The sequence below is a fragment of the Ixodes scapularis genome, unplaced genomic scaffold (assembly GCF_016920785.2).
Source record: "Ixodes scapularis isolate PalLabHiFi unplaced genomic scaffold, ASM1692078v2 PGA_scaffold1__304_contigs__length_218370807, whole genome shotgun sequence".
Taxonomy (NCBI): Eukaryota; Metazoa; Arthropoda; class Arachnida; order Ixodida; family Ixodidae; genus Ixodes; species Ixodes scapularis.
Window position 1 is genome coordinate 89,327,230 of NW_024609846.1, and position 27,342 is coordinate 89,354,571.

The following is a 27,342-nucleotide window of genomic DNA, read 5'->3' on the forward strand; positions in this document are numbered from 1 at the left end:
ATTTTGCTTTTTTAATTTTACAGGTTTCTAAATATACAAAATTCCCGAAATGGGAGTAGAGAAAGATAGGAAGTTGCCGATTTCAAACAAGGGCAAGCAAAGGGTTGGAAGATGTAGAAAGTCTGTGAAGAGAAAGCATTGTGACAGGAGTTCGTGAAAAATAATAATTCATGCAAACGATTACAGGTGAGTTTCAAGCACAAGTCAACAATTTAAATACAGATTTCTCGGATCAGTGAATGTCGCAGCCTACCCTTCGTGGGGAGGCTTGGCTGCTGACGACCAAATTTAAATAGTGATAAGAAATAACACATGTTTAAAGTGGAACAATTGAAACTAGTTTGATTAGTCAAGATCTTGTGCGCACATTGGGAGCTTGTCGCGTAAATTCTTTCTGCCGGACGCTGACTTGAGTCGCTCACGGCCCTCTCTTGGCACTCCGAGGAGGAACAGTTTTTTTCCCGTTTTGCTTGTAGCGATCACTGTTCGTTTCTTTTCAGTGGCGCCGCAAGCTCGCGACCTCGATATGCTTTTCGAAGCCATAGGACACTACTTCTAAAGATATATATCTTTTATCCGTGTATACTGTTCTTGCTAAAACAGCCGCGGCTGCGAAGTGTCGGACCGCGTACGCTGCCACGAGTGACAGGACTGAATTCCACGCATAACGGAAACAGAGTCTAAGTCCTTTGCTTTCATGTCCTTGAACGCTTTGACGTCAGCTTTAGGGAAGTAGTGTAGTTTCGCGTTCGGCAGTTTAGTGTTCAGTGGGGCAGCCATCTCTGACGCCGACTCGATCAGCGATTTGGTGGGCCGTCAGAGGCTGTACAACGTTGCCTGGTGCTTGACACGACCCCCGACTCAATCACGGGCACTCTTGCCATGTCAAGTTGCGGAAAAAATACACCTCGCTGACGTATACTTGTGGCTCTGCAGTTCGTGTAGTTGGTACTTGTTCTTAAAGTGGCTTGCCGTACTATCACTTACCTACGTCACATGAGCATACCCAAATTGGATTTCACGATTTTCCAAACCATTGTCTTATAAATTAATTTACAGACAATCTCAATCAACGCAATTTTTTTCAATGTTCTTTTATTTTCTGCGCGTTGTGCGGCCCTCCACGGCGGCGGACCTATTGGCGCTGACAGGCGGCGCAGGTTCAGGTTCTGCCGCGCCCTACCTCCTACATAATGTTGCCGCCAAGGTTGTACGCTGATCTGTTTGTGAAGTCGATCCGGTTGCTTCCTTTACGTCGCGTAGACGGAGACGCTCCACGCCGGCTGTTGAAACAGGCACCGCGAAGCGTGTTACAGGGTGGCGCACCTCGATCGCTCCGGCCCATGGGCACTTTTAGGTCGGTTGTACGAAAATGTATTAGGAATTTTCCCTTCAAAACTACCGTACACCTCTGTGCTGTCAATTGGTCTTTTCTTGGCCACCCCGTCTCATTTTTACGCTTTTTAATAACAATAAAATTGCGAAGAACGGGTATATGCACGCACCATTTATGGCAACCCCGTTGGCATCAATTTGCCCATATTTCTCGCTTTATAACACTATGTATGTGTAAATATTGCTTTTATTATAAAATTTAAAGAATAAATAAAATAGAAAGAGGGATGCAAGACGCATTGTTAGTCACCCATGGAGGGGTCTGGTTCGTCGTCTTGCGGGGATCGGGAGAAAAAGAGGGTAGGGTAGGAGGTGATAATGGGGATGGGCGTATTTACAGAAATGAAGGGTATAGCCGCCGATGCGATGGAAGGACAGGTCGCATCCCACCGCCGCCCCAAACGCAGCCGGAGCACGCGCTCCCCTGCTGGGCGCTGACTTCAAGAAGCCGAAGCGCCGGGGCGCGAGCGCCCCCGCCACGACTAGGGCGACGGAACGAAGCACCCGCCGCTTCGACCCATCGGCGGCCATAGGATGAAGGCATGTTGTATGCTAGTTCACAGTCTTTTGACAGGTTTGTCGTTTCTAAAAAGTCAATGAGGGCTTTCAGTATATTTGTTCTTTTCGTCCGGGATCCTGATGGGAAGAGGAGAGCGTTGGAATCCCCCGGCGAAACATGGAGAGCCTTCAGTGTTTGCGTTAGTGTGGTTCGCTCTGTTTCTAGCGACTGACACACCCAAATAATGTGGTTTCTGTCTTCGATGATGTTGCATGTGGTGCAGTTGGGAGACTTAATGCGCTTGACGAGGTGAAGTCTCTTGTTGGTTGAAGCGCAGTCGGCTCGCAACCTGTGTAGGAGTGATTGTTGAGGCCTGGAGAACTTTTTTCGCGGAATCAATGCTGGAATGGGTGTTGAATTGGTTTCAATATACGGGTGCATGCTTTCTATGGCCGTTGTTATAAGAGATTTTGCTGCGTTGTACGGGTGGACAAAAATAGTGGGATCTTTGGTCTGAGTGGGCCTCTGCTGCCAGCGAATCTGCTCTTTCATTTCCGGGTATACCTACATGTGATGGGATCCATTGAAACCAGATGGTTGTTTCCTGTTTTGCAGCGCGCCTGGTCAAATTTGCGATGGATCTGGCTAGTGGGCACGCTTTTTCCAGGCGTGTTAGTTGCTGTAAGGCGCCTCGAGAGTCCGAGAAGATGGCGATGTTGGATAGGTTGGTGTGTCGTAGAGTTTGGGTAATTGCTAACCAAATGGCAGCAAGCTCTGCAGTGGTGGAATCAACGCAGATATCAATTCGTCCTTTACCGTGGTGTCCATCTTCAGGCGAGACATAGGCTGCAGTGCACGAGCTGTCTTTTATGCTTCCATCGGTATAAATGTGGGTCATGCCGGAGTAGGTATTTTCTATTGTCTCAACGGCGATGCTCCGCGCTACCACTTCAGAAACGTGCTTGCGTCGGGGGAGGTCGGCTATCTCTGTTGAGACGTGGAGTTGACAGTCGTCCCGATAAGGGGGAGGTATCGGGCATACATCCGTTGGGTAGCCGATAGTATCGCGGAATGTTTTTACAGCCTTTCCAACCTGAGAGTGGTGTCGTGTTATGAGGCGTTGAAGAAGTGGGTCCGAGGATGGAGCATCTGAGAGACGGCTGACATATCTTAATGCTTTCTCCTGTGCGTGGAGCTGCAGTGGAGAATCTCCCACCTCGGTCAAAGTTGGAATGTTCTGTGCGGATTTAGATAGCCCAAGGCAGAAACGGAGGGCCTTCCTGTGAAAGGTTCCTAAATACTCCATTGCGTACGATTTATATTTAAGAATGGCAAGGCGTAGAGCATCCCTTACAAAAATTTTATATCTGGCCAGATCTGAAGATTTCAGATATGGCCATATCAAAAATTGGCCACATATAACCTGATATGTAATATCTGCCAGATATAGCCTCATAATGCAGATATAGCCTGATACCCCTGGCCAGGTATGGAAATTCCAGATCTGGCCAGGCATTTCAAAAGGACACAAGCCGTTCTGTCCTTTTGAAGGACAAAAGGACATCAGCACCTTGTATCTTTTTATTGTCTACAATTCTCCCAAGTGCCCCGGCCCACACTCGAGTAGTTATGAAAACGGTGATTCTTCAGCTTCCTAACGATGGCTAGTTTCGACCAATTCTACGGTTACACAGTTTCGAGTGTAATTCGTAGTCACCCTGAAGAAGCGTCCCATAGGGCTCAACTACCTGTCATATCACTTTTAAATTTTCTCGTCAATGGCAGCGTTTATGATACTGTGCATTCCGTCCAACCTTCAACCAAGCTGAGCAGCCGACATCTCTTACCATATTATCATTCTCGTGATTGTTGTTTTAGCAGGAATTACTTAAAAGTCGAGAAATCACAACCCCCAAAACCGGGATTTAGCTCGGATTCAGCGGAGCTGTTTATGACATTTTAGCGTTTCTAACTTATTATCACCGTCTTTGAAGCTGTACGAGAATGATAATAATGTAAGAGATATATCTGCAGCTCATCCAGGTTGAAGGTTGAACGAAATGCACAGTACTGACATTGGCGGGACATTTTAAAAGTGGTATGCTAGGTATTTGGGTTCTGTACGGCACGTGTTCAGGGTGACTCCGAATTACACTCAAATCTGTGTAACCATAAAATTGATCGAAATTTTCGACCACTAGGCAGCTGAAGAAACACTGTCCCCACGATTCCTCGAGTACGGGCCGAGGCGCTTGGGGGATATAGCAAATTGTCTATTCGGGCGTAATGTTAGCACTTTGAAATAATTAAGCTACATTGAAATCCTCGTGAAAACTGCACAAATAATCTCAAACTTAAGCTTGTCAAAGCTGAAGTTTGGGATTATTTGTGCTAATATTTAGCTCGCGAACAATGAGTCATTCAAGCTTGATAATAAAATCTTTTTTTTTTACTTTTTTAGCTTTTTAATATATTGAAAACCGGCCGCCAGATAAGTCTGTATATAAGCCAGATAAATCTGTATATACACCATATCAGGCTGTATATATGCCAGATAAGTCTGTATATACGCCAGATAAGTCTGTATATACGCCATATCAGGCTGTATATACGCCAGATAAGTCTGTATATATGCCAGATAAGGCTGTATATAGGCCGTATATAATCATATAATGTTTGATATGGCCAGATATGGACCAGATATAGGATTTCCATACGGGATACGACTTATTATTAGTCCTCGGTAGAGTGTCGTCATTGTCATCTGTCTGGCGCCTCAGTTTTTTCCAGATATTCGATGGAGAGCGCCGAGGAGCTTATGGGACTTATTGAGGATACCTTTTACCGCGGGGCGCCAAGTGACGCGGTCGTCAATGATTACGCCTAAGTATCGAACTTGTGGTTCACGTCGAATGGCATTGCCTCCAATTTTAAGTGCAGAGTATTTTCCTTTCATTCTGCCTTTAGGGCGATAGGTGAGAACTTATGTCTTAGATGTAGAGAGTGTCAGACCGGCATGGTGGAGGAAAGAGGCCGTGCGATCTATAGAGCTCGTTGTAGCACTGCGCGGACGGTAGTGGACAGTCTGGTAGGCCCAGCGCACCATAGCGCGACGTCATCGGCGTATATGGCACAGTGTATGGGATAAGGGCCACCCCCAGGAAGAGCAGTCGGTAGTCCAGCCATTACGATGTTAAAAAGCAGAGGACTCAAAACACTGCCCTGTGGTACCCCCTGGGTGCTGCTTCGTATCGTGCTCAGGTGGCCAGCCAGTCGGACACCGAATGTTCTGTTGTAAAGAAAAGAAGTAATGAAGCGAAGGGCGCACCCTTCTATTCCTGTGTTCTGTAGTCGTTCTAGGATTACAGAGTGTGGCAGAGCATCTAATGCTCGATGGATGTCGAGAAAAACGGTGTGGATGACCTTTCCTTCTGCCTTTCCTTGCTTTAACGACGAAACGATGTCGCCGATAGCATCTGTTGTTGACCGGCTTCCTCGGAATCCTGACAGCTGAGAAGGAAAGGCTTGCCCTCGTTCGAATCGCCAATTTAAACGGCGGTAGATCAGGCGCTCAGTCAGTTTGCATAAGCACGAAGTCAAAGAAATCGGACGGTACGAAGATATGTCAGCTGCAGGCTTGTTAGTTTTTTTTATTGGTACTATTACTGAGTGTCGCCAGGTGTCAGGGACATCCCCAGATTGCCAAATATTGTTTATAAGTTGTTGCAGTCCGGGTAGGAATGACTCGTCTAGGTTTTTTAGAGCCTGGTTTGTGATGCGGTCAGGACCCGGAGCTCCACGTCGAGGGCATCGGGAGAGGGCATATCGGAGCTCGGACAAGGTAAAGTCATCGTCTATGTTGATTGTTGAATAGGTTGGAAGGGGGGGCCTTTGGAAGGCGGATTTCCTTGGGGAGGGCTTATGGGGCGTGAGAACTCGTCTGCAAAATGTTCAGCCAGTTCTTGGAGCGATGTTTGATTTCCCATTGCAATTGCTGCATAGGGGCATTGGGGAGTCACTGGTTCTAAGAGGCATTGCACAGTGGTCCAAGGCCGCCCTGACCCAGTATCTGTCGATAGACTTTCACTGCGTTGGTCCCATTGTAGTCTCCCCAGCCTTATGGTATATCGACGAAGTGCTGCGTCGATGCGTCGATATTTTATCCAATCTTCATCTTGGTGTGTGCGTCGGGCGATTCGCTGTGCTTGTCTGGCATTGGCGCGTATTTGAAGATACGTAAGATCGGGTACGGGCTTGCTTATCCGGAGGGTGATTTTTGTTGTAGCTATATTTAAGGGCGTTAGTATAGCTTCTTCTAAGCAAGGGGCCTTTGTGCTTTTCATCAGATTTGAGAATACTTCTCTGTACCTGTACCAGTTGGTAATGTGAACCCTGGTTTTTGGTTGGGTGCCATAACGTGGGGTGAGTCGGATTGGTAGGTGGTCGCTCCCCCAGGTGTCTGGTTCGATGTCCCATAGGAAGCTTATTTCTTTTGATACAAAAGTGAGGTCAAGTACACTCGCCTTTTGTAGATGCGCGCGAACGAATGTTGGAGCTCCGGAGTTGAGAAAACGTAGTCCAAGGTCTCTGGTGACTTCAAGCAGTGCGGTTCCTCGTTCCGTCGTTGTGTCACTTCCCCAGGCGTAATGATTGGCATTAAAATCTCCGCACCAGACTATAGGCCCTGGGCATCGGTCTCTTATTACTCTCAGCAGGTCTGGGTCCCACGATTGGGCTGGTCGGATGTAGGATGATATAATTACGACTGTTTGATCAGCAATCTGTAATTTGACGGCGACATGTTCGGCAACCGTGGTGTTCAGGTCAGACAGATCTATTTCTCCATGCAGGTAGTTTCGTTTGACTAAAAGGGAAGCCCTTGATTTTCCATCGGGGTGAGCAGTGACGCTGTGGTACTCCACGTAAGGGGAGATTCGCTGGGAACCCTTCTGGGTGTATGTCTCCTGCAGAGCAAGTACGTCTGTTTTAAGTTCGATGAGTCTGCGACGAAGCTCTGGCAGGCGACGGTGGAACGAATTGGTATTCCATTGGATGATAGATGGAAGTTTTTTAAAACGTTTTGGGGTTTGTGATCGTTTTTTGGGGATCGTTCGGGTATCAAGCACGGTGTTGGTATTAATATCTGTTAAGGCTCTGGCAGTTGCATGAGTCTACTTGATCCAAGAGTGGACGAGAGGTAATGTGAAGTCAATTAGGGTAATGCCTGCTCGTGCGAGCGGGTGCTCCAGTGTGGCCAGAAAGGTACGAAGTAGCATCGCAAGGGTGTACACCGCGGATCCTAGTCCTTGAGGTTCAGTATTATTGTCGGAGCCTTGGGTACGACATCGGTACGTTGTGTCGCTAGCCCTTTGAGCAGAAGTTTTTATCACTCTTGCGAAGTTGTCCTGGCGTTGCCGCGGTGATATTTCGGGTCCAACGCTAGTTGATGCGGATGTGGACGCAGCTGACTGGCGTGGAAGAGCTGGAAAGTGATCGTCGTCTAGTGGCGGCATCATAGCATCCTCCACTTTCTCGTTTTAGCTCTTCCTGGAAGATGGATTCAGAGTTCCAGCAGTTTTGTTCTTGATGTCGGAGAGGACAGCTGATTTCGCTAGTGGGTAGCTGACCTTGTGGGTTTGACGATAGCTCGATACAGCTGCTTCCGTTTTATAAAAGGGACAGCTTCGAGAGGTCGCCTCATGCTTTCTTTTGCAGTTGACGCACCTAGGTTGGTCGGCTTGGCAGTCGATGCGGTCGTGAGTGCCGCCACAGCGGCTGCAACGTTGCACATGGGGACATGCGGTCTGAATGTGCCCGAACCGCCGACATTTGTCGCACTGTCGTGGTTTGTCGGTGTACTGCAGTACTCTGAAGCGTATATGCCCCGCAACGACGTGTTCTGGCATGGTCTCGGTTGCAAAGACAAGTTTCACCGTTTCTGAAGCGCCTAGCCTTTTGACTAGGATGACTGGCGTAGTTGCGCTTATAGCCTTTTTGAGGTCGCTTTCTGTGATGCCCTTGTCTACGTCACGAATGACTCCTACGGCCGAAGATCGTCGGTGAGCTTCGTAGGTCTGGACTTTGATCCCTAATAGAATTGTTAAAGTAAGGATCGTTTGCATGGAGCTGTTGTCCCGCATGTCAATTGCAAGGAGGTTCAGTCTGTAGTTCGGTCGAATTTGAATCACTCCATGGGGTGTGATGGAATCTAGCTGTTGAGATAGGGTTAGAGGGTTAAGCTTCGCGATGAGCTTTGTCGGGTCTTGGGGTTTGACGATGACCGTCCGGTTCTCGCGATGGGCATCAATGATGGTGGCTTGACTTGAAGCAGAGCCCCCGGAGAGGTGGCGTCGCTTCATACAGTTGAGGGTCCAGCCGGAACCCTCTTTTTCTGCGTCATCTATATCGTTGTCATCGAAGCTCTCAGAGCCGGGGGTGGATTCGCTCATGGTTGCGTCGCTCGGAGTACGGGCTTCGTTCAGGGTGACTGCCCAAGAGGTTTTGCGAACGCTCCCAGGGGGGTTGTAGTTTAAATTACCAAAATAATAGTAAAAAACTGATTTACTTGCAGAGGTGAGGAATCAAGCATCCGTTTAGGTGCGTCGTCGTCGTCGTCCTCCTTTATTACACTAAAGCAACACAAACATTGCATTATGTTTTTGCAGACTGTTAGAACATATTATAAACGTCAGTTTCAGAGAGTTTAGAAAAGAATACTGTATTAAAGATTTTTTTAAAAATGATATTTAAAATAATGCATTTTCAGTTAAATCAGAAAATCTTGTAAATTTCTCCCACTAGAGGTGTATCCACACGACGGACCAAAATGCTGTTTTGGTCCGCGGGCCGCGCATCACGTGATCTTACGTCACCGCTTTTCGAGGTCCGCCGGCGGTCCGCGGCCCGCGCTTGTGAGAAATGCCAAGCGCTTTTTTCGCCCGGACCTTGGCAGCGGACCGAAGCGTTTTTAGTATAATTGAAGTGCTAAGTCTGGCAACAAGCTGACTTTGTTGTTTGGATTGGAATCCAAATCCAAAGTCGTTTTCTTTTGGCGCCAACTGTTGAAGACGAAGAAGACGAACCTTTCGTTGTGCGACGATGGAACTTTTTACTTCATCGCGCTCGTGGAGCAATTCCCCGCTCTGTGGGACCATATTCACGACGACTACTCAAATAACCATCTAAAGATGTCCCCGCGCCTTTTTCGCTTCACTTAAGTCCTTCTCGTTCTCAAGAGTCAACGCCAGGGCCACCGCGGCCAAACGTCCCTTTCGTTCAACCTCCATCTTGGCTCCTTACAAATAGCCTCAAAGCAGCTCGCTGCGTGCGTTTGGCCGAGCTGTGAGGTCGAGGGTTAGACCGGCCCGTTCGCTCTGTCGTATGCTCTTTTGGTCCGCCGTGTGGATGCTCATTGCAGCCGGGCGGCCCGCGGGCCGCGCATCACGTGATCAATCGGTCCGCGGCCCGGTCCGTCGTGTGGATACACCTTAACCAGGACAACAATATTTCACGCAAAACTTAAATATATAAGGGCAACACACTGGCAAAGTTTGAATACCTGAGCTTTTAAAGATACGGAGAAAACTATTCTTTAATCCAGAGCGTTATTGCGCATTGTGCCGTGTTTGCGATTTTTTCTTAAATGAACTACCCTAATACTTGGTAATTAATACTTATTGTCAATCCTTCTTATGCCCAATTTTTCAGTGAATATTTCTAGACCCGTAGCCAGAACAGTTTTTTGTGGGAAACCGCCCGAAATGTCAGCATCGCGCGATACGCAAAGCGTACACGTAATTGAGAGGGTGCTTACATATTTGTTTCGGAAAGACAATTTTTTTTTTTCGAAAACAAGGTTTGGTTTTATTTTTCTGGGGATAAAGCCAGCAAAATATATTTTTTTTTATCAAACTTAAAAATGGTCACCGGACATAGTTTTTTTTTTATCTTATCTGAAGACGCCCAGTATCATATCATATTTAGATCGGTGCAGTGTTTCTTTTGACATAATCATGTTTACGGAAACCTGGTATCAGCATGAAGCTGACATGCTCATTTTACCCGGTTATAATCACACTATAATCAATAATTTACAGCTGTAGCAGTTATGGGCTGTTACCACCACTGGAAATAACGTCCATGTTGTTGTCGTACTTTCGTAGCGAAGCGTAAGGTGTCCGTCGTCGACGTTACCAAATCTATTGTAAAAGCTTGGTCTGCTGGGCAAGTTGGTAGTGGACATTCATATTAAAAATAGCGCAAAAGAGACGAGACAAAAAGACGAAGAAGCACACAGGACAAACGCTAACTGGCAACTAAACTTTATTGAAAGCTTCCAACTTTGCTGTCGCCATGCACGCGCTTAGTCTCGTTCAACAGAGACAGGGCGTAGCGCCAAATCCGCACAATCATACCGCCCACCGCCTGTTCCAAAAAGTCAGCAAAACAGCTACATCACCCCGCCGCACAATCCGAACGAGAAAAGAATAGAAAAAACGCCGCGTTAATATTGTCAAGTTAGATAGTGTTAATGAAATGGTACTCTTTCTGCTGCATATACACCGATGCGACGCTTATGCAAACGTCTTTGTCACAATCTCGTATTTTCGCTGCCTCCAGCAACTCTCGTTCCCTCCTTCCTTTGTTTCGTCCCTCCACCTTCGCACCGTCCAGCTTGGGGGAACAACCACAAGTTCTACAATGCCCCGGTAAGTGGGAACCGTAATTGTTGCCAAGAGAAGCCGCATGCTCTCGAAGTCGATCATTTAAGCAACGTCCCGTCTGCCCTATGTAAACACGGCCACACGTTAGAGGAATCCTGTAAACCACCTCAGTGGCACAAGGTACAAACTTTGTCACGTGTTTCTTGCTACAAACAGGTTTCTTCACTTTCGGCCCGCTCACCATAGCGCACAATTTTGACAATCTGCACGGGGCAGTGAAGACAACGTCCACGTCGAACTTCGATGCTATCCTTTTCAGATTGTGCGACACCTTATGAATATAAGGTAGCACTACAAAATTCGTTGATTTCCTCTTAGGTACAACGGAAGAGCATTTCAACTTCTTTAGAAGGGATTCCGCAACTCCCTGTATTAAAACCGAGGGAAACCCGGAGTGTTCCAAGCGAAGTGTCTGGAGGTCAAAACTTTCACTAACTACATGCGGACAGGACTTCAACAGAGCCGACCGGAGGCAGAGCGATGCGATGCCCCTCTTTATCAATTTAGAGTGGGCTGAGTCAAAGGCTAAAAGGGCCTTTTTTGTGCGTGGCCTGTACATCCAGCACACATGGTCAAGAGAGTTAAAAGACAACCGGACATCTAAAAACTGTAAAAAACCTTCCAACGGAAGTTCGTAGGTGAAATGTAAATGCTTAGAAGATTTGCTAAAAACTTCCGGAGTAGTCTCGACTAAAGAGACCAGGCTTTGCTCTGCAGGAACACTAACAAAAATAATAAAATCGTCGACGTACCTACAAACCTTCACAACGGGGAAGTCAACCAACTCATGCAAAACCGAGCGGTCAAACTTGGCAAGAAAAATCTCACATAGTACAGGCGCCACACTAGACCCGATAAAAATGCCACGCCTCTGCACATACACCTTGTCCTCAAAGCAAACAAGCGTTGAGTTTAGGTAGCAGTTCAACACTTCCAGGAAGGCATCAACCGTAACCCCACACGCGTTTTGAAACGCAAGAACGCCCGATGTCTCAATCAGTTCCCGAATAGCAACTGGAAGTTCGTCGTGTGGAACCGAATAAAACAATTCCTCAACGTCCAAGGAGAAAGCGTTGTTGACTCCAGATAGGCCCTCCCGTAGTGCGTCGATGAGGTGGTCCGAACTGCTCACCTTGTAAGGGTCTTCTGGGATGAGGTTACTCAGGTGCAGTTGCAGAAACCTGCTCACCTGGGCCTGCCAGCTGTCTCTCTCTGTGACGATGGCTCTGAAAGGGCACTCAACTTTGTGTTTAACACTATCTAACTTGACAATATTAACGCGGCGTTTTTTCTATTCTTTTCTCGTTCGGATTGTGCGGCGGGGTGATGTAGCTGTTTTGCTGACTTTTTGGAACAGGCGGTGGGCGGTATGATTGTGCGGATTTGGCGGTACGCCCTGTCTCTGTTGAACGAGACTAAGCGCGAGCATGGCGATAGCAAAGTTGGAAGCTTTCAATAAAGTTTAGTTGCCAGTTAGCGTTTGTCCTGTGTGCTTCTTCGTCTTTTTGTCTCGTCTCTTTTGCGCTATTTTTAATATGAATGTTACCAAATCCTTGAACAATATATCCCGCCACCCGCGGGATTCGAACCTTGGTTCGATGCGTACGAGGCGGAGGCATTACCACAGAGCTCTTTTTACAGTGATAGCTGTTATGGGTTCTTTCCACTACTGGAAATGACGTCCGTTGTTGATATTGTAGTGGTAGTTGTAGTTGTTAGTGTTATAGTTGTACTGGTCGTTGTCGTTGTTGTTGTCGTCGTCGTCGTTGTCGTTGTTATTGTTGTCGTTTGTGATGTTGTTGATGTTGCAGTTGGCGTAGTAAAACGGAGGGTGTTCGTCGCCGATGTTGCCAAATCCTTGAAAACGATCGCCCGCTGCCCGCGGGAATCGAACCTGGGTCCGATACGTACGAAGCGGAGGCATCTCCACAGAGCGTTTTTTTTTACAGCGGTAGATTTTATGGGCTCTTTGAACCACTGGAAATGACGTCCGTTGTTGATGTTGTAGTTGTAGTTGTAAGTGTTGTAGCTTTAGTTGTCGTTCTAGTAGTAGTGGTTGTTGTCGTTGTTGTTATTCATGTTATTGGTGTTGTTGATGATGATGTTGTTGATGTTGCAGTTGGCGTAGTAAAACGTAGGGTGTCCGTCGCTGATGTTGCCAAATCTTTGAAAATGATCGCCCGCAGCCCGCGGGAATCGAACCTGGGTCCGCTTTGTGCGAAGAGGGGGCGTTAACAAAAAGCTACGCCACAGATTTTTTTTTTTAAGGGGCGAAGCTTCTTATGGTCTAGCTTCTCCCGTCCGGCGTCCGTGCTCACATCGATGCCATCCCATCTGTCTTATAAAAAAGAAAAAAATATTTGCGCAGTCGACAGGATTCGGACCTGTGCGGGGAGACCCCAATGGATTTCTAGTCCATCGCCTTAACCACTCGGCCATGACTGCGGAACAAGTAGGGGCTCTGAGATGTGGTAATAACTCAAGAGCTGGGGATGTCATGGATGAAACGTTGCATGTAGCCGCTCACAATTATACAGCGGAGGGCGCTGCGGTCAAATGCGTATATAATCGCGTTAAACTTTGCATGCATTGGTTCAACGTTTAGAGACGAGAGGGTGCTGCGGTCAAATGCTCAACTGCATATATAACCATGATCTATACCAATGCAACCGGGAACTCAGCACTACCTATGAGCGATAAAAAAAAAATCAGCACCATCAGCACTACCTATGAACAAAATCAGTATCATCACCACCACCAGAGCTTCGCCCCAATCAACACCATTCACCACGTGGAGATGCGGTAATTTGTTTTTGCATGCTAAAGACATTTTAGCACGAACAATTGTTTTACATACAATTTACATTGCATTTGTATTCTATATATCACTTTGAAACGTTCACTCTAGTTGGTAATTCTTAAAACATTGTTTACTTGCTATGTTGCACTTTGAAAACGCGGCCAGTCCCTATCTTTCACGTCATCCAACGAAAACTCTTTCCTAAAGAAAATGTTCTTTTTTTTTTTTTTTTGCAGACCTGTTTACTCAAACTCTGGTTCAAAATTAGCGTAAACTCTTCGGATTTGTTCAATATTTGGACAGTTCGTCGTACCAAGCCTCATACTTGGCAAAAACCGCTTTGCTTCAAATCCCTGCTTCGTCGCTCTGTTTATGAAGTGCTCCGACATAGAGCGATATCGCCCTCGCTTCGTGACTTGCATCCGAGGTTGCGAATTGTCATCGTTCCCTCCTGTAGCTGCTAATGCCTGCTCAGGAGTATGCTTAATGTCTTGACTGTCACTGTCTATTTCTCTTTCAATGCCAACCGCGATCTGCTGTGCGGCTTCCTAATGGTCTTTCTCACAAAACGTTTTTTTTTTTTGTTCACCTTCAACCAACACTTGCTATTTCGGGAGCCTGAAGCGTTTTTCTCCGCTTTTGGTACTTCCGCCACTATAGTTTCCGTGGTAAGTATAGCAAGCAACAATTCGTTCTCCTTGGTTGCAGGCATGCCAATGCTTGTCAGGTCATCTGCCTCAGTGGCGTCCATGATATCTCCATTTGGTTCTTCGTCCGTAATGAATGCCCGGCGACATTCGTGTACGTCTTCATACAATCGTCACCAGCATGGGGCAATTCAAAACACTTCGGACACTTCGGAACTCGACATTGCCGTCTTATGTGCCCGCTGCGTTTCTTGCGTAAACATAGCGGTGTGCGACCGGGGTTGACAATGAGTGCTGTTCCGCGAAATATTTTCATCCGGTGGGATACGTTTTCGATGTTTACGTCCGCCTTCAGTTTCATTCGGGCTAATCTGGTTGTCAACTCCACATCTTTGAAACCTTCAACACGCCATATTTCCCTTGCAAGCTCAGTCACGTTCCTGTGGGGCTGCAGGGTCTTATGTACGACCTCGTCGGGTACATGAAAAGGTACCCAGTGCAGTTGGAGGCGCACTTCAGTGCTGTTAGCGTCAAGCACCAGGTAGTTCATGGCTCTTACCTTGAGTTCCCTGGCTTCCATCACCTGCTGTTTTGCCAACGGAGATCGAAGGGTAAGCATCCATACCTGATTCATCTGGTAGGATCTAAAGGCGGCGATTTTCTTCAAGATGTCGCCCTTTCTAAGCTCCTCCCTGAAGTCATCGATCCATAGGGTTGTCCTCGGAGGTCACAGCCAAACAACAGTGAGTTTAGCGCAGCAGTTTCTGCGATCACCGGTGACAGAATAACTTCGTATTTACCATTTGAAGGAAAAGACGATGAGATGGGCCTGGGGGGCTATGTTGCGCTTTTTGCACTTCCAGGAGACTAGGGAGAAGGAAGTGACGTCAACAACGCAGCAAATGCAGATTGGATGTTGATTTTGTTTTCTTCCGTCAACATCCAATCTGCGTTTGCTCTAGTCGTTGACGTCACTCCCTTCTTCCAAGTCTTTTGGGAGTGCAAAAAGCGCAACATAGCACCCCTGGTGGCATGAAGGATGAAGTGTGCTAATCCGCCTTTCGCCTTGTTCGCACAGATCCAGATATTTCTCTTTTCCTCGCCCAGTTCGCACCCTCGACAGGCTCTACCATGGGCTGCTTAATCGGATTGCTGCGAGGATGACGGTGCCTTCAGTTGCCCTCGCTTGGTGCTGGACGCAATCAACTGTGGCGCTCTCTTCGGCAAGTTCACAAGTCAAGCGACATCAATAACTCCAGACTCGGCTACAGAGGACGGAACTTGCCTGTGCTCGCTTGTGGGCCTGGTGGCATTGCTATTATGAAGACTGCTAGCTCGCCTTTCGTCTTGTTCCCACAGATGCGTACTTCCTACCCTCTCTGTGCCAAAAAAGTAGTAAAAGGTGTTTGCTTTTGGTACCAGGCCCCCAGTGTTGCCTTACAACTGTTTGCCAGTGCAGTGCCGTAGTACAACTGTTGCTCCTTGGCGGCGATATAAAGTCGAACCCAAGTTATGACATCCCAAAAGCTGTGCTCTCTTTGTTGACCAAGCTTGAAGTCGGTCAGGCTACTCTACTCGACGAACTGAAATCAATTCAATGTTTAGTGTGTCGTTCAGACACAATGAACATATATATTATTTGTTCAACTAGGAAAAATATATGCACAATATTTAATAATATAGTTTTCAGTGTTTAAATACTTGAATGAAAACTGAATTCACGTTACTATAATTGTATGTTAAATTGTTTTCTTATATTTTACATCTGTAATTATGCGCACGCTATTTACCTGTCAGTGTTAAATTTACTTGAATGCAAACTGAAGGTATGTTTATTATTCTAAGTTAATTTGTTTTTATTATATCTTTATCTCTCTGATTCTGTTAGACTAGGTTTCTTTATTTTTTCTAATCTGCTGTTAATGTTGGGGGAGGCAAGGGCCTTCTCAAGCAACTACTAAATTGTTTTTTTCTCTCCCTTCCCTCTTCATTTTTAAAGAAAAAAAATAATTTTGAATTGAAACTTACTCAGACTGACGAAACAGGCAACAGCCTTTGTGACCGCCTGACACAAATAGAGTATGAGTTCTCCAGTCTTAATTTCATCTAAAACGATCTTGAGGAACTCCGCTGTGTCACGGCAGGCCTTACGGGTGGTTTGGCGACGCTGACCGAACGCCTGGACGACACAGAGAACAGATCGCGGCGCTCTAATCTCCTTCTTTATGGACTGCCTGACACAGACAGGAATACTTTGGCACAGTCTGAACAGAAGGTTATCAGTTTTTGTTCGCATCATCTTGACATCTAGGGGATACCCAGACAGCATCGAACGTGCCCACAGGCCAACTCAATCTCGTCCCGTTAAGAACCGCCAGATAATACAAACTTTTGACTTTTTTTTACAAAATGAGAGAACGACTCTTGTCTAGTGGGATAAAGGTCACCGGCTCCGCCACGTCTGTGGACTTTTCACATCCGGTTTAGGTTGCCAGACGCCAATTGTTCACTTTCGTGCGTGAGCAGGCTAAGCCGTTCTCTTTGCGTTTTAAAACGCTCCTTATTGGCCCTAAGTGGTACTTTTTTGATAAGGGATCGAATGCTGTAAAAAAGTGTCCTACTTAACTAGGCGGACGTCGTCACCGTGGTTATGGGCAAGTTCCCCCAGACCACTGTGCTTCCTTTGCACAAGCATAAGAAGTGCGATGTTAAAACAAGGCGAAGTACGCAGCCTAATAACATCCACCGATTCTGACGTTGCTCTTACTGAAACATGGATGTCATCATCAGTGACTGAGGCAGATATCTTTCCGAGCAGATCCGGTTTTAACGTATTTCGGAAAGACAGATGAAGTGGCCGAAGGGGTGGGGGTGTTTTGATTGCAATAAATTAGTCTTTTAAATGCAACCGTGTGAATAGTTCGTCGCCGCTGGAAATGCTGTGGCTCTGTTGTGCAATTTCGCATAGTACACTTCTTATTGGTGTATGCTACCGACCTCCTCACAGTGATCCATTTTTTTTTTACCTGTCTTAATGATGCCTTCAACAAATTGTAGCTGAAATATCCTCAGTTAAGCATCCTGCTTTTCGGGGATTTTAATTACCTCTCAATTGATTGGTCTATCCTATCTGATTCCACCAATCTTGATATGAGCTAAACTGCATGGAGGTTTTGTTAATTTCTGTCACAACTTCAGTCTTTCACAGCTTGTAACCAAACCCACCCGATCAACGTCCCATTCATCCGATATCCTTGTCCTCATTGTTGTCTTTGTCGTACGGTTGTCCTTGTCGTACATGTGTCGTTTTTCTTTTTGTTTCAGTTCGCACCTTTTAACCTTTAAATCGGTATGTACCAACTAGCCCTAGCCAAAGTTTTATTGCATCTTATTCTTGTTTCTGAGCCCGACACGCTAAGGTCAATGAACTACCTATGCGAAATCAGTGACAATAGGGTAATTAACTGCGCGTTTTTTGGTTTTTTTACATAATGATGCGAGATCAAAGCGAAAGAAAAGGAACGTAGAGATGATAAAGGTAATTATCACGGAAATAATGCCGAGTTAAATAAATTTTTGGTGGTTTTTGTTCGATTTTGATGGTCGACCTCTCTATGATAATTGGGTTGTGTTTAAATATAAAATGCGAGAATTAGCTGGCATCTTTATCCCGACCGTCGCGTCTACCGAAAACTCATCTGCTCCTTGGTTTAGTAACAGTTTGAAACATTTAAGCTAAACAAAAACGGCTCTTTCGTAAAGAGAAGAAAAATTTGCGAAACTCGGACTGGAACTGCTTTTACAATCCGGAAAAAACAATTCACATCCGCCATTCGGGCACAAAATTGTGTATTTTATAACACCGACCTTCCGTGCATACTTAAGAGTAATCCATAAAAGCTGTGGAGAGTTATTAATCCGAAGTATGATGCTGTTACTATACTCAAGAATGACGCCGACGCCTTCGTGCGTGATGTTGAATCTGCTAAGTTGCGTAACGATGTTTTTTGTTCAGCTTTTACGCAGAAAATTGGTGACACGTTTTTCACTGCTCCTCCTACTTCCCTTATTCCCATGGCTGGGCTTACTTTCGAAACTGCTGGCATTGCAAACATAAGAGAAAACCTTAGGCCTTCTTTATATGCAAGTATAGGTGAAATAAATGTAAAAATGTTTGAAGAATAGGAAGAAATTATCAAGCGTGATATTGGCTAAACTTTTTTCACAGTCCCTTTCAACTGGCATTTTGCCATACGATTTGAAAATTTTTCAAGTCGTTGTAAAACAAAAGGGCCGACAACAAAATGCCGCCGTATCACTGTTAATGCCAAGAGCTCGTGCAGCGAGACACGCTTTAAGGCACTTTGGAACAAAAAAGAAACAAAAGCGTTGTGTTCTGAACGCTTTTGTTCACGTCCCCCAAGGTAGGGTGCCTACATGTCTGTCTGTCTCAGGGTGAAGACATCCATTGTTGCCCTGGATGTGTCAGCGCGTGACGCTCTCGAGCGCTCGGTGCGTGACTTGGGCGGTAAAATGGCGTCTATGCGTTAGCCAAAGCTACGCGCTCGAGCTGACTGACACCGGATTGCGCGCACTTCAAAATGCATAAAAAACGACTGGGCGGAGAAATGGCTGAGATGTCACCACTCAAGCAAAAGCGCGCGTGTGTATGAAGGCACTCTACCCCAAGGTGCGTGAACGCGACGCCGATTCCCAACGACTTCGTCGTAACGTGTCGCGGCTATCGCTGTGACTTTGGACTATCAGAGGACCGCTCTTTCTTCTTTCCTTGATTGTAGTCTCTAGAGCTACGCCATAACGTTAACAACCCGTTTTATATGTAGGGCTTTGATAGCACCCGATGCCAATGCACTGGACGCGCTTTTTGAAATAAAAGAAAGAAGTAGCCAATAATAAAATGCCGCCTAGCACTGTCGATGCCAAAAGGCCGTGCCGTGAGACGCACTTTCACGCGCTCTGGAGCAAAAAAGAAAGAAAATTGTCGGAAACGAAATGTTCAGGTGTCTTTTGTTCCGAAAGCTTTTGTTCACGTACTCCACGGTGTGTGAACGCAACAAATGTTCAACAGAACGCCGATCCCCAACGACTTCGCCATGATGTGTCGCAGTTATCACTGTGACTGCACTGTGAGTTAACGCAGCACTGCTCATTTTTAAAACGTCTCAGTAAAAGCTGCCCTTACCGCCGAATTCATAGATCCCACTTCACTCGAACTTAACTTCCAACGCCCTTGAGTGGGTGTCATTACGTTTCATAAATCCCCCTTCACTCGAAACGCTCCCTCGCCTCGCACTTCACTCGGACTTTTCTCGAAAAAATTCAAGTGAGTGGTGGCACCGCCCTTCAACTACACTCGAGCCTCCCTTCATCGCAAAAGATGGCGGGTTACCCGGGTTATCGGAGTGATGCCGCTCGCAGGATCGCGTCTTTTGAGTTCGCTACTCGTGCGTGCGACCTTGTGTTCGGCGTTATGTACCCGCTCGGTCCGTCGGTGCCGCGGCGTAATCTATCGGACCGCCTGAACCCGATGGAGCTGTACAGTGACCGCCAGTTCCTCGCGAGATATCGCTTTACGAAGACGACGGTGAGGGAACTCCTGACGCTGCTGCCTCTCCAGCAAACCGGCGACAACCGAGGACTGCCGCTCACCCCCCTGCTCCAGTTGCTGGTCACCCTTCGCTTTTACGGCGCCGGGACCTTCCAGATGGTAGCGGGAGACCTGGTGCATGTCTCCCAGCCGACTGTCTGCCGCACAGTGAGGACGGTGACGACGCTCATCGCGAGGGTGCTCTTCCGAAGGCTGGTGCACTTCCCGGCTGCGTCGGAGTACCACGGCGTTATGCGCGACTTCTACGCAATGGGGCAGTTTCCTGGCGTCACGGGTTGCATCGACTGCACCCACGTGCGCATCAGAAGCCCCGGCGGAGATGATGCGGAAGTTTATCGCAATAGGAAAGGAGTCTTCTCCCTGAACGTCCAGGTGAGCTCATATTTCTTATACCCCCCTTATTGACGTAGCTTGCCTACTAAACTGCCAGGCTGGGAAGCATGGGTAATGCTCACGCAAAACGATTTCAGCTGTTCAACCCGATCATTGTAAAACATAGGGAAACCCTTTCATCAGCTGTGTTGTTGCTGCTTATTGTACACCTCTGGGCCCGCTCGAAATAGCCATTGCACAGCCTATACCTAGCTTGCATATGCGACGTTATTTACGGGCAACAGGCACGTAGCCAGCCCCGGGGGGGGGGGGGGGGGGCAGTTGTTTCACTTGTTTTCGAGCATGAGCCAACTGGCCCAAATTGCCGTATTAATGCAATGTTATATACCTGCAGGCCATCACCGGCCCACAGCTACAGTTCTTTGATGTTGTGGCAAGTTGGCCAGGATCTGTGCACGACAGCCGCATCTTTGATGGCAGTCGTGCGCGTGCCCTTTACGAGGAGAGCAGAGTGCCCGGCGTCCTGCTGGGGGATATGGGCTATGCCTGTCTCCCTTTCCTGATGACGCCGCTCGCAAACCCTGGAGCGGCAAATAGTCCCGGAGGGAGGTAAGCCAAATCATCGGCAGAAGTATAAGATTTGTTTTGGTACTGCACTGACAACATCACTAATGTCTGTAATAGCAGGCAGTCATTGCCGGTGACAAACAGTTCTTCAAGCGTTTCATGGACAGATCACTTCGCCGATATCCAATGTTCTTTCCTACCTTGCCGAACCCTTGGCGGTTTCGACAAGGCTTGGTGCAAGCTCGAACTTGAGATTATTTTAGCACCGAGATGTTTCAATGGCGCCCTGTTATGGTTTCCATCCGTGACGTCACGAGTGGGATTTGCCTCGACGTGACGTCACCAGTTGTTATCCTGTCTACTTACCATCAGGTGCGACGACGACTTCGGTGGTGTGTTTAAAAAGCACAGTGGAAGCTAGGAGTCATTGCAATCCGAAAGTAACACCGTCAAAGCTGACAATCTGACAATGCTCATATGCCCACGGTTTGGCCAATCGTCGAAAGCTGACCGCAGCGGCGCTTTTGGTCGCGCACATCGCTAATGAACCATTTCCCCTAGCAGAGCGGAGCAAAGCGAGGTGTGATCGTGTGGTCTGTTTAAGACATAGCTTGCCCCGCCGTCGGTGGTTCATTCACTAAAAAGTAAATTCAGTCTAATTTTTCTTTTTCAGCATTAGGCAAATGAAAAAAAAATCATAAGATTTGACGACCGCGACCACTAAATTCAATCCACCTAGCAGAAGAAAACGTTTGTCGACGAAATGTCGCAAGAACGAAAAAGTTTCCATGAGATGTCAACAGTATCATGAAGCCGTGCGTGCACGAAAAGTTGTCAATAAAACATATCTAACCTCGACAAAAGAATGTCAACCTGTTATTTCCATACTGAAAAAGAAAATACAGTGATTGCAAGTATGTTCCCAGATGCCTAAAAATCGATCACATGCCTTATAATTTGATTTAGGTACAACAAGGCCCAGATCCGAACGAGGAACTCCGTCGAGAGGGCCTTTGGGGTCTGGAAGAGACGATTTCCCTGTTTGGATATGCGGCTCCAGCACAAGACTCGCCACTCATGCAGCATCATCACCGCGTGTGCGGCTTTGCATAATCTGGGACGTGCAAGAAATGAGCCCCTACCTCCTCCTCCACCCCCGCCACCAAGTCCCAGGGCACGGAATGCCAGAAGGCGGCGGCAGCCACACCTGCCACCGATTCTCCCGGAGGACTCTCCTTCGGGTCTGCGTATCCGGCAGAACATCATTCTGCTGAGCTTTACGTGAGCTGCACGTAGGCTCAAGAGGCCCATCACACAGGCCATGAAGGTGAGGAGTCGTACTTCCAAGTGTGTGATACTTCAGTTTGACTTTAAAAGTGAACCATCAGTAAAGCAGGCATAGCAGTTTGAACATGATTTATTGTGCAGCCTTCTGGCTCAGCTCCTGCAGCAGTATGTTTTCCTTGATACACAGGAGCTTCATCTCCATTTCGTGAATGGCATTTCTTTTTTTCAGCTCGTCCTCGCGCAATTTAATTTCCATTTCATGCAGCGCAGCTCTCTTGCTGAGTGCGTCGCGGTGGTCCTGTTCAAGGAAGTTGCAGCGCAGGGCATGCTCCTGCTGGACAAAGGCCATCCTCATATCGTTTTCCTCTGCGAGGCTCCTTTCCAGCAGCGCCATACGTCCTCCGACCTGGCGGGCACCACTGCCCACAGCTGCTGCCGCACTACCACTGTTGCACGCTGCAGCAGCCGCAGGTGTAGGAGCTGGTGACCCTGCAGTAGATGTCTGGCTAATCAGGCAAGCTGCTGGGGCTGCTGCAGGTCTATCAGCGATGCAGGCAGCCGCTGGTGACAGTGGTGCACCGACGTCTGAGGCAGGCCCAGCTGGTGAACCGGGCTCCTCTGCAATTGAAAGAACACGTAGAAGTTATGAAGTGAACAATGGGACATACATGAAGAGTAGAAAGAGTTTTTATAAGTTTGAGATTGTATTTTTGTTTTTCATGCAGTTGCAATTTGAAGTATTTGATTTTTTTTTTCTGCTGCTGATCTAATGTGTAACAATGTTTTCATCCATTTTGAACCTGTGCCATAAACTAGGCCACTAGATCACTTAACCGTTTCCACCTTTTGGAGTGCTTGGTATAGATATTTCTTGGCAGAAATCATGCTATGATTATTTTAATACCCTGTGCTGTTTGTTTCTTTGTCAGGGGAGTATGGTCATTGTTAGTCTGCAGTAGTTGCCATGTACTGTTTTGAAGCTGTATGGAACCCAGCCCTGCAATGATATATGTTACCTTGTACATAAGTAATGTACATGCTGTTCGCACCATTTGTTCATTTTTACTAAATTATCTTGAAATTGAATGTTGTCATGCACACTTTTTACTTTGTTATTGACGACACAGTCATCTGCAACAAGATTAATATTAGATGAGATGGTTGCTGCAAGGTCATTCATGATTATTAAAAAACGTAGGGGTGCCAGTATGTACTACTGAGGAACACCAGGTGAAACATTTCTGAAGGCAGACTCATTATGATCTATAACCGTATCCATGCATATCCATGAGAAGATCAGTGGGTAAAGACGAAAAGGTACCAGTTTAGAAAGTACAGGTCAAGACATGGAAACGGTTCAAGCATTCTACCCAAGTCGGCATCAAGAGGGTCCTCCTCGCCGTCCAGCATCGGCTGCAGTAGTCGGAGAACTGGGAGGCTGCAGACCGGGGGCAGATAGGGTGCCCCATCGCTGTCCTCCATATTTTCCTGTCTGTTGAACACGTGTGAGGCCACCGCCCCAACCAGCACGGAGGTGGCGCTCATTGGCTTGCCAGGTGGCCCCCCTCCTAAAGGAGCAAACAGTAGTCAATCTAGGCACTCCAAGTTCTAATGTTATCTAAGATCTGTTTTCCTTTTTAAATATACCCCGATTTATAGGCATGCATTTGCTGATAGGGAATGTTCATCCCCTCTGCCCCATGCGTAATGAAATGAAATATTGAGCATCTGGGTGTTGTCAGTTGTGATCTACTGTACATGTCCGCCGCAAAAACTGCAAGTAGAATTACTGATTTAACGGTAGTATTATATCGTGCTGCGGTTCCGTTCATGCTGCTCCATTGTCAGGTTACTACGGTATTCAACTGACAGCATTAGGTTGCATAACCGACTTGTCTGCGCACGTTCACGCTCCATCCCCCATGACAGGTATTCCAGAAACAACAGTTCGAAACAAGGGCGAATTTGTGACCGACAGTTCGGGCTACAAATGTGACCCATCGCTCATTCCGAGGCACTTTCAGCGCGATGAGAAACCTGAACGAGAGACTTGCCTGTTTTGTGGACCTTGTTTTTTTCTTTGGAATGGTCCTTCTTCGCTTTGGCCTTCACATTTTCCCACCATTTTTTTAGCTGTTTCACGTCCCGTCGATATACACCGTGGTTGCAGTTATACTCGTTGCAGAGTCGAATCCAAGTTGCCTTTTTTTTGTTTAACGACGATTCGTCGGTCTTTTTACATTCGATGATTTTTTTGTACGTCATTACAAGTTCCATCAGTATTGCCTTTTCGATCTCTGTGAACCGCGCAGCGGGTGCCTTGGCCTTATCCATTACACGCTACGGAAATGAAAACTTTAAAAAAAAAAACCAGCAGGGCAAGTAAACACGAAAAGGCAACGGCGGTGGTGGCGTTGGAACAAGGATATCGGAAGGACTTGGAATGTATTCAGCATGGATATTGATGGCTATATTGCTGGCCAATTTAGTTTGAAAGAAGATGCACGAGCTACGTTCGTTTCTGAAATCGCAACATGTTTGTTATGTGCTAATATTTCTTTATAAACACAAATTATGTAAACACACTAAGAATTAACTTACTTTTGTGGTCTTACGCAAAGTATAAATATAAATTTCTTTTCTACTCTCGCTCCCGGACGCATCCCGTAGAAGGGCTCCCTTCACTTGCTCGAGTGAAAGCGAAGTGCCATTTCAGAATGGTAAACCTCACTTCAAGTGGAAGTGCCCCTTCAACCGCCCTTCTGTAAGTGAAGGGTCGCCCTTCACTTGGCATGACTCGGAGTGACATCTATGAATTCGGCGGTTAGAGTCTGACTACATCGTCAGTACGTTTTTTTTTCTTTTTTATATCCGCAAGTAATTTCTCCCACATTGATCGGTTGCTAATTTCGGTGCAATCACTAACTATACTGTGTTCATCCTTAAGCTAAGACTGCAGCCAAGCCTAGAAGCGCGGGCTAGTACGCACTCCTGGCTTTGAGACGTACGTTTCAAGCACGGTGCTCGTTGTGCGGAAGAACGCATCAAGACAGCGACTTCGAGGTCTCGTGCTTGTGGCATTGTCTCAGCTAAGGGAGAACGCGTTGCGTTGGAGCTAGTAGTGTCTATAGACGCTTCAAACACGCGCCCCACTAAGCCGCCATTGCCGACCTTCTCTTGTGTTACAGAGATACCAAGACACTGAATTGAGCATTGACAAGCCTCCTCAAAGGCCTATGCTGAGGAGAAGGACACAGTAGCGCCTAAATTGGCAATAACCTGTCCTGCTGTGGCAATGATGAAGTGAAGGGAACGGAATAAGAGGGAACAAAAACTGAAGGTCGGTTATGGCGGTGCCCATGCACAGCTGCCTGAAAGAGCCTATACAGGTTAACAAAGAAATCGTGCAGAGACACATGCAAGCTGAAGACCTACAGAATATCAGTCGAGTCACGTTGAGGAAATATTCTCGAACAACGTTACCTAAACCTTCAAGCGGCGAAACATAGCCCTTATTCAGGTGTCCTTCAATATATACTTTCTTTTTCGCGGTTCGTTCAAATTTACATTACGTCCCGTAATTCATCGCTGGCAGTTTCTAAGACCGTAACAAATTCGACAGACACAAACTTCATGTACCCACATTGAGACTTTTCATTCCTGCAGCGTTCGTTTTCTTCTAGTCTTTCAGCTCTCAGATTTGTTTAGAGCCACTGATGGAAGACGGCGGAAAACAAAATTTGTGTTTTTGTTTGCATGCCAACATGGTTTTAAAGGGGCGATTCGCCTAGGTTATCTCGATTCTGCAAAGAGTTCATGCAGCGCCTTCCTTACCGGCGTTGACGCAGCCCGTCGAGAGGCAGAACTTGGCGCTGTCTCCTCCAACCCCTGCACTTCCGATGAGTTGGTTCCCGTTCCAGAAAAAGAGAACGTAGCACATGTACACACCTTACATTAGACACGCAGCCATACGAAACACTGTTACCATAGAGGAAGGCGAAGTTGCTTTAGTTAGAGACAACAGACAAAGAAAATAATAAAATCGTAGCCTACTATATAAGGGCCTTTAATTCGTTTGTTTTACCTCTCTGAAGTCGTTTAAAGCTGTTTGCTTACCAACTATACTGCTACCAGTCTGTAGACTAGTCTCGAAACACCTTTACAACTAACATATCTTTGTGAAGCCCTTATAATATAGTTCTTTTCGTCGATCTCAGGTACAAGTAGCTGAATGTACTCGCAGGAATTCCCAGAGGTATACTCTCCCAACTATACACTGAAAACCATGGTTATTTATTGTTTCCTAGGTTCAATGACTAACAACGATAAAGAAAGGTGTAAAAAATGTTACATAGAGTGCGTCATAGGACAACATACATAACTTTTCTTAATGTATACCCTTCACGCTGTAAGTAACAAATTGCTTCTTTCGTAACAATGTTGTCACGTTTCTTGAACTTGCTGAACGAGATATTCTTCGTTCCGTGTGATTTGAGAACTACGTTCGCGAAAATTCTGCAGGGACACACAAATCACAGTCTGAGTGCACTTGTACTCCAGCTGTTAGTTTATCATGCAGGCATCGCGACACAGTATCCCGACCGCGCTCAGAGTAGTGGAATCGTACATTTCTCAATACGAGTATACGAGTTCTGTTTCCTTTTTTTAAATTCGAATGAACTAAATAAAAAAACAAAAGGCTGAAAGTATCTTTAACGTGCGAAGTCAATATGTATACCATAACGTTCAAAGCGATAACTGATTTCAGCAAATTATGCGGGGGCTTTTACTTGATGAAGTAACCCCGTTAGAGTTCGTTTCACCTAAAAGGGTCTCTCCAGCATTAAAATAAACATTCGTAGGTGTTCACCGCTCCCGAAATTTTACGTACCTTCAATTACGCTGCTAATTTATTAAACAAAAATAACTAAAATTTTATGAAAAAAAATAATTCGAGAAGCTCAGACTGATACCCACATTTTCGTTGCGTCACTTCACAAAACCTGTGGCGTAACAAAATACCACAGCAACTAATAGTGTGAAGTACCCCTTCTTACCAACATTTAGCCGCTCTCCCAAGACACCCGAGATCTCTGTCGTACCAGAGCCTCCTATATAAGCTTATATCGTGGCTCTAGTCGGATGGGCTGTGAGAGCATCATAACACAAACAAGATTGTCTCTGGCTATCTAGTGATTCACTGCCGAGACTGTGGTCGCGATCCCCAGTTCATAACATGCACTGTACTGGTACGGGGTGACGACCCTTTAATAAGGTAAATTATTGAGACAGGGGATCGTGCGACTTAAGGAAAGTGTATCAGCTAGCGCCACGTCCCCTCCTTTATACGCCAGATAATTATATTACTTAGGGAAGTAGTCAATCTGATGAACCCAAATTTCCAGAGTATTTTTTTTTTTTTTTTTTTTTTTAGATGCGTTGAGATGCGGTCTACGCGAAGA

At 46.5% G+C, this 27,342-nt stretch overlaps 3 protein-coding genes across 3 annotated transcripts in view; 1 reads left to right on the plus strand and 2 right to left on the minus strand.

Annotated features, from left to right (window-relative positions):
• Positions 1 to 25,820, minus strand: part of LOC115313733 (neprilysin-2-like) — an 85,129-nt gene extending 59,309 nt beyond the window's left edge. The window contains exon 1 of the mRNA XM_040216411.1: positions 25,715 to 25,820. Within this exon, the coding sequence (XP_040072345.1) occupies positions 25,715 to 25,820 (106 nt within the window). The remainder of the gene's footprint in view (positions 1 to 25,714) is intronic.
• Positions 19,428 to 22,258, plus strand: LOC120844564 (putative nuclease HARBI1). The gene is made up of 4 exons (XM_040216403.3): positions 19,428 to 20,065; positions 20,421 to 20,635; positions 21,560 to 21,920; positions 22,146 to 22,258. The coding sequence occupies exons 1-3, from the start codon at positions 19,463 to 19,465 to the stop codon at positions 21,876 to 21,878; spliced, it is 1,137 nt and encodes a 378-aa protein (XP_040072337.1). The 5' UTR covers positions 19,428 to 19,462; the 3' UTR covers positions 21,879 to 21,920; positions 22,146 to 22,258.
• On the minus strand, positions 21,995 to 23,425 carry LOC120844565. Its single transcript, XM_040216404.3, has 2 exons — positions 23,251 to 23,425; positions 21,995 to 22,498 (listed from the first exon to the last, which is right to left on the minus strand). The coding sequence occupies exons 1-2, from the start codon at positions 23,423 to 23,425 to the stop codon at positions 22,011 to 22,013; spliced, it is 663 nt and encodes a 220-aa protein (XP_040072338.1). The 3' UTR covers positions 21,995 to 22,010.
• Positions 25,821 to 27,342: the final 1,522 nt, after the last annotated feature.

Excerpts from the sequence above, each read along its gene's own strand:
- LOC120844564 (XM_040216403.3), top strand. The coding sequence starts at position 19,463 with ATGGCGGGTTACCCGGGTTATCGGAGTGATGCCGCTCGCAGGATCGCG. Across the intron at positions 20,066-20,420 it reads TCTTCTCCCTGAACGTCCAG|GCCATCACCGGCCCACAGCT; the intron begins GTGAGCTCATAT and ends ATATACCTGCAG. Across the intron at positions 20,636-21,559 it reads GCAAATAGTCCCGGAGGGAG|GTACAACAAGGCCCAGATCC; the intron begins GTAAGCCAAATC and ends AATTTGATTTAG.
- LOC120844565 (XM_040216404.3), bottom strand. The coding sequence starts at position 23,425 with ATGAGCGCCACCTCCGTGCTGGTTGGGGCGGTGGCCTCACACGTGTTC. Across the intron at positions 22,499-23,250 it reads CCCTCTTGATGCCGACTTGG|AGGAGCCCGGTTCACCAGCT; the intron begins GTAGAATGCTTG and ends TTTCAATTGCAG.